This window comes from Miscanthus floridulus, chromosome 18 (assembly GCF_019320115.1).
Source record: "Miscanthus floridulus cultivar M001 chromosome 18, ASM1932011v1, whole genome shotgun sequence".
NCBI classification, from domain to species: domain Eukaryota; kingdom Viridiplantae; phylum Streptophyta; class Magnoliopsida; order Poales; family Poaceae; genus Miscanthus; species Miscanthus floridulus.
In genome coordinates, this window is record NC_089597.1 from 80,577,279 (window position 1) to 80,584,385 (window position 7,107).

The following is a 7,107-nucleotide window of genomic DNA, read 5'->3' on the forward strand; positions in this document are numbered from 1 at the left end:
CATCTCCAATAGCTTTAAAAAAATCACTTGGTAAACTAATGAGTTTTTCGAGTGACTAAAAAAAGTTGGGAGCATATTTGTTAGCTTTCTCTAATAGTTTTTAAAATCTCGCCAAGAAGATAATTTGACATCCGGAATTCCAAACTATTTCTAAATCACACAAACCACTTTTATACTTTCCTTTTCTATTATACATTTATATCAGGAACCCTGTTTTTTTTTTCACATCCTTGCACCTTAAATTGGCGCCATGGATATGCACGCTATTTATCCGCACAATGGGGTCGATTTTTCTAAGTGTCAAAAGATAAGGAGGTGGGGTTGAGAGTTGTCGGAGATATATTTTTTTTCAATCTTACCAAAAATCATGGATTGAGAGATTGTTTTGCGAACTCTTGGAGATGCTCTTAGCCCCTCGTTGACAACTAAATTCGACCTAGATGGATGGGAAATCCGAGTTTTGCCCTTGAATAAAGATATTGAAATTACCAATTTACCCTTATCCGAAAAAATGAATAGAGCAAAATCAGGAACTAGTCCACCTATTTTAGTACTAGCACCATTTATTTTGGTATCGTTCCCACCTTTTTGTTACTTACGAGTACTTTCACATGTGTACATTTTTTTACCGTCGGATCTCATCATGGATGGCCTATACTTTTTCCAGTGTAAAATTTGTCTTAATATTATACCTGTGAGTTCCATTATCCTGGAGACATAAATGAATAAACACCAAATATTTTTCCCTTGAAATATGTAGGGATATATTTTTTCTGCAAGATACATTTAGCTTACTCAGAACAAGAATATGTTTTCAAGTTTTGCATAAATGCATTACTTCTATATTGCAATGAATCAAGAGGCAAAAACGGGGAAGAACAGAAGCAAAAATACGAAGGGCAAGAGAGCTCGATCTCCTTTGCATCCTCATTTTGAATATTTGTCAGAGCCCTAACGGTGTCGGTATAACCATTTGAGTGTTCGGGCTGAGATAATTGGTGCTTTTCTCTTTTTATGTAAACATAGTATTATCATTCTAGAATTAGTGAATGAATCAGAATATTTTTAGAAATAAGAAAATTATTTGAGTCTCTAACAACCACACCCATGTTCCGCGAAAATCTCCATATGGGATATTATGATATAACCTGTTGCAAATATAAGGGTGTCTTCACAAGATTCATTGGGCTACATGATTTCAGAGAAATATTCAATTGTTGTAGGAGTTTTGTAGCATAAAAAACTTCATGGAAAAATGATGTAACAAAGTACGTATAGGTGGAAAATAATTCAAAACACCCATCAAGATTATTACGGCATACATTCTCAGCAATTAGCAATGTAAATGCAGCAGAAAACTCTCGGAAAATGCCTAGGTGGTCCTTGTTACATTTTGCTAACAACCAACAAAATTAATCTCTTTAATTATGTTCATAGTCATAATCCAAAAAAATGTAAAAGAATCCATGTTTTCCATGGTTATTAGACTGCCACTAATCACTCAGCCAACAACCACGTTTCTGTTTTAATTACTCAAGAAATGCCTCAAACACGCAAATAGGAGTCAAATGCAATTGTTTTATTTAATCCCACTCATCAGGATTCAAATTCAAGACCTCTAGCGAGTACTACACATATTGAGTTGCATGCAACGGCGAATTCAACTTAAAGCTGAAGATGCTTGGGAAATGTGAGCAATTCACTTCTACTTCAACATGGATGTATTTTTGTTTAAAAAAACATGGATGCATTATTGGGCATTCATCAAGTCATGAAAACTAAAGATTGTCACCATTTTTTGGCAGTTGGCATCCACCAAAACTGAATTTCGTAATTTGCATCTAAATTTTCAATAAGTTTCACAGTCAAATAAAAGAGAGCCAATATATATGTTTATTGCCAAGGTGTGACAAAAATATCACAGCACATCAGTACACTCAATGATAACCTCTCTTGTCATGCCATTATTAGAAGGCGAACATCATACCCTCAGGGAGGTACGCTCTCTATATGAGAGCCTACATGCGCAAGAAATATACAGCATCTTATTTCTAGCTTTTGTGCTATAGGTACTGTATGATGACGATACGACCATACGTAGGTAAGCACACATACGTAACTAGTAGGCTCAAGCTTGTCTTCACCTTGAACATGAAGGGTAGGTAAATTACTCAAGTGAACCTTCTCCCACCTGTGCCCGTTTGACGCTGGCAGTTGAAGTACATCGCGGCCACAGGCTTGCCGAGGTTGAAACGGTGTGCAAAATTGCGCAAGTTGAAGTTCTGACGTACTTGCGGTGCAAACACCGTGCCCCGCCCCAGTTGCTGGTAGAGCACCAAGACAATACGGTGGATGCCCATGGTGGGGCTTGGGTTCTCATATGGTATGAGCTCTCGGCCTGCCATTTAATTCAAAAAAAATTATGAGAAACACAATCTTGATAGTTATATTCTTGCATATATAAATAGAGAGAGAGAGAGAGAGAGAGAGAGAGAGAGAGAGAGAGAGAGAGAGAGAGAGAGAGAGAGAGAGAGAGTATTCTTGCAAAGGCTCCACTCAAGTCATATGTAGGACAAGTGTGACAAAGGAGAATATAAATTAAAGAAAATACATACTCTTCTGACATTTTTAGGAAAGTTCAATTTACTAATAAAAAACTGGAGCTGGCTATAATGCCAAAACACAGAATAAATGTTTTGTAAGATAGGATATAAAACATCTAGTTCCTTTGCAATAATATTTCCATTTAATTGATACAGTGTATATTATTATTTATGTGATAGAACTATGGATAAAAAATATTGCATTGCATATATATGTTGAAGCATATACAGTTACATAACATTATAGAAAACTTATATATGTCCCCAATATCTTTACTCTTTTCACATATATAACTAAGCACGGTAGCAGAGTCAGAAATGTGAATTGGCCAGCAGGACAAATTTTATCAAAATTCAATCAAGTTTAAAATTTTTTCAATGGAAATTACACTGACTTAGGGGAGAGGGTTTGGCACCCCCTCCCTCCGCCACCGACGAAGCACATGTAGCCTATTTTATTTTAATCATAAAAATATGATGCATCTAGATGAATAATGTTCTTGAAAAGGGATGTAATAAAGTCACATAATAGACAAATATGATAAGAAAGTAAAAAAAAATATACCCTTATAAATTTCTATATATGAATGTAAAAGTTCACTAACAAAAGATTAGATATGGATCAGACATAAATGTGAGATAAGTTAATCAAATTGCAAATTCTGATCCTTTGCAATATTTTCACTTAATTGATACAAATATGTACTATATGATTGAATTGTCGATAACAAAAATCTTACATTACATATATATATGTTGAAGTATATACACTAGCTTATAAGTGTTCACTTCATTTAATAATATTTTTCTATATAAATCAGGAAGATGCAAACATATATATGACTAAATCTAATTAAATTACTTTTATTGAACAGATTCTCGAACCGATAGAAAACATGAACATTGCATTACACTAAACTATCAAAAAAGGAATTCTTTTGTTTAGGTTTTAAGAGAAGGGGACTACATATTTTGCAGAGTCATATAGAAGATATGCACTACATATGTACTAATATATTAATAACGAAGAATTTACCAAAAAAAAATACTAATAATGACAAGAGTTTGCACTGGCACATTAGCATTACGTTCTACAAATATTTCTTAATATATATGAACCTTTAAGGAAAAGACTAAGGACCTCTTTGGCACATCCTCATGCGGATTGGGCTTCTCCGCCTTTTTGGCACTATAGCACACATGCTTCTAGGAGCCAGTGAAGTAAAAAAAAATATGGCTTCACTGACTCCATGTTGTTTTTTAGGCTGTTATGAATGGTATCAACTTTATGCTACAGTAGTTGTGCAATGGAGTGTCTGGTGGAGCCGAAGCAGGAGAGGCCCCCCGAAAGGGGCCAGTCCTAAGGTTACACTTCACAATGCAAGGAGCATTAGTTCCAGGGGACTTTTAGGTGAGATTTTGAAAAAGAGGGATATTATAATGCATACATATACAATGCATGTTGTTGATGCTCACCAAAGCTATCATCCGTTGATGCTGGGATGTCAGTCACCATCCTATCAAAAGATAAGGCAGTGGGATTCATTTTCAGTTCCGCAGAACTGTATATGTAGTTTAATCAAATAGTATTATGTGCAAGAACAAGAACTTACCAATGCAAGTATTCCCGTAGGGTAGGGTTGCTGGGATTAGGCGCATCAGGATCCACCATAACCTAATATATTTACATTAACACAAGCACATGGTCAACATGTTAGGGAATTAAAAATAAACCTGAGCATTTTTGGGCTGGGCTGTGATGAGAAATCCTGCATTTTTTTTTGTTAGTGTCGCTCTCACTGTAAATACTATTTATTAGGGCCAATCTATCTAGTCAACCGAGCTGGGCATGCACCAGGAGACTGTTTTAGCCTTCACAACGAGCCAAGCCATCGATTTCAAACTTCGGCAAGAGCTCCTGAGCATCATTTGGTGTAGTCCCCTGGACTAAGAAAAGGAGTCGACACCTTGGCCATATATATGGCCTACCGCCAAATGGACTCGATCGGATCTGCGGAGTGATGGCTTACTAGGGTATAGGCCACTCGAAAATCATCACCTCCAATCTCAACTCTAGGTTTCACCGACACCGCCGACGCCCGAAACTCCATCCCATCAAACACTGGTCTGCCATCATACATGACAGTTAGAGGCACTGAGCCAGTAAACGGGTCTAAGACATCCCCGATTATGTGTCCCCTCGTCAGGGAGTCATTAGCCATACGCTATATTTTAGTGTGAGAGTATATGGTAGTAGCTAAGACCTACGAAAGCTATCAGGCCTTCCAATGGGCTTGAGTAAATCACAAGGTCTTTGGGCTATTTATAGTGTCCTAGAAGATGCTCAAGAAGCTGTGCATACATGTGATTCTCGTTTTCAACACAGCTTCAGCACATTCTTATCTGCCCACTTTCCAAATGATGCTCTTCTACTTGTTTGACAGGATTTCAAACTTTGTTCATTGGCTTTCATAGTTTTAAGCATCACACAGACGATGGTGGGAATCAACATATCTATTTACTATTGTTAGTCGTCCCCTGGAACCATATCTATCGATTCTTCCAGTGTTTTGCATGATGTTGATCCTTGTTGAAAAAGGACCGTGACGCCTAAGAGGGGGTGAATTAGACAACTTAAAAATCTGCTCTAAACTATGGCCTCTATTTTCACCTTGTCAAAACCTATGCAAGAAGGTAATCTATCTAGATGTGCAACTACGGTTTTGCTAGGTGTGTTGCTATCTCTACCGCAAAAGAATTATGCACCCTAGATTCCAATCATATCAACTAGCCTATCAACTAAGCTAGGAAAGTAAAACAATCAACCAAGGTGGCAATGTGAATGCAGAAGGTAAAGATAAGGTAGAGATGTAAACTCCCGTCGACGACTCCGGTATTTTTACCGAGGTATCGAGAAGCGAGCAAGTTTCCCCCTAGTCCACGTTGGAGCCCCTCACAAGAAATCCCTCGCAAGGGCCAAGCTCCCGGTCGGGTAACTCCGTGGATAGCCTCGGGCCTTCCCCACGCGCAAGTAGGTCTCCGACGTGCCTTCCGGCAAGCCTCTCCCGGATGCTCCCCGCCGTCTTTACTATCAAGCTTCCGGCCGAAACGCTGCGGGCCTTGTTCCCTCTGGTACACGGTGGCGGCCACACCACAAATGTGGTTGGTGCGATCTCGCAAGACTACAAGCCCCTCCGATGTACAACAATGGTGCGCGCAAGCACCGAGTGATAAGAGATGTGCAAACCTCACTAAACACTAGGCCTAAACCTAGAGCAAGCGCAAAAGCGGTGGTCTAATCAACCTAAGCACTTCGCAAAGCATCTACGCTAATCACCTAATAAATCACTAAACACTATGCAAGTAGAGATCACTAAAATGGTGTATCAACACCCTTGGTATATTTTCTCACATCTCCACATGTCAAATGGCCAGTTGGGGGTCTATTTATAAGCCCCATGGAGAAACCTAGCCTTTTGCTACTGACCGGACGCTGCTGTCGTCCTGATCGGACGCGCCCGGTCGTCCCGACCATTGAGCACGCGTGTAGAGATCGGATGCACTGCCGAGTCCGGTCATCATCGACCGGACGCGTCCGGTCGTATTTGTGCAGCTTTGGAACCTCTCTGGACATGATCGGACGTTGCACTTTGTGCGTCCGATCATCTAGTGCCACTGCGTCCGGTCCTCACTGACTTATTGCCGTGATGATGAACAGTAAAGTCCATGCATCCGGTCACTACTTCGCTCAGTGTTCGGTCGCTGCTGCTGACGCCTGCTATTGCCGAGCAACTGATCGGACACGTCCTGTCCCTATAAGGGCCACGTTCGGTCATGGCGGGTTCGAGCGATACGATTCGCTTCGGCTCGCTGGAGTTTCCCACACTCCCACCTATTGGGATGTGGGTTCCTCCTGTTGTCGAGCCACTCCAGACCTTGGTCTTCGGAAGTCTGGACTTCGTTGCCGACCAACTCGGCGTACTTCGCCTCCACGAGGAGGCGCTCATCCCGGCGTCCACTAGAGGTGGAGCGCCCTCCACCGGCCCCAGGCCACTCGACAACCTCAACGTCAAGACACTCGCGCTTCACCTCGAGCCCATGCTGGGCTCGAACCCCACGATGAGTGATGTACATATTGTTCTTTGCTTACTATTTAATACCTTCCACCGACTCTTTGGAGGGACCCCGTTGTCCCCACCGCGATCGCCGTGCGACCAATTCCCCTATGGCTTCGCGTTCCCCATGGACGCATGCGCACGGCGGCTCCGAAGGATGTTGACGCTACCCCCTCTCACGTCCAAGTTTGTGGGGATGGCGGGCTACGCTCCCGCCTCCTTTCACGACCTCGCTGATGACGAGGTCGAAAGTGATGGCTCCAACATCGGCGACATCATGGCACCTCGCCACCCTCTGTCCCAGGAGTGCGCTATGGTGGACGCCCCGGACAGCCATCGGTGGTAGCAAAATCTCTGCAGATTCACACCCCTCTGGACCCTCATGAAAA

The 7,107-nt window shown here is 41.4% G+C and overlaps 1 protein-coding gene across 1 annotated transcript; it reads right to left on the bottom strand.

Annotated features, from left to right (window-relative positions):
- Positions 1–1,885: 1,885 nt before the first annotated feature.
- On the bottom strand, positions 1,886–4,882 carry LOC136520704 (protein FLOWERING LOCUS T-like). Its single transcript, XM_066514344.1, has 4 exons — positions 4,634–4,882; positions 4,217–4,278; positions 4,080–4,120; positions 1,886–2,398 (listed from the first exon to the last, which is right to left on the bottom strand). Exons 1-4 carry the CDS (start codon positions 4,823–4,825, stop codon positions 2,172–2,174), a joined length of 522 nt encoding a protein of 173 aa, XP_066370441.1. The 5' UTR covers positions 4,826–4,882; the 3' UTR covers positions 1,886–2,171.
- Positions 4,883–7,107: the final 2,225 nt, after the last annotated feature.

Coding starts and splice junctions, on each gene's coding strand:
- LOC136520704 (XM_066514344.1), bottom strand. CDS start 4,825: ATGGCTAATGACTCCCTGACGAGGGGACACATAATCGGGGATGTCTTA. Junction 4,279..4,633: donor TTCGAGTGGCCTATACCCTA/GTAAGCCATCAC, acceptor TAAATATATTAG/GTTATGGTGGATCCTGATGC. Junction 2,399..4,079: donor ATCAACGGATGATAGCTTTG/GTGAGCATCAAC, acceptor ATTAAATGGCAG/GCCGAGAGCTCATACCATAT.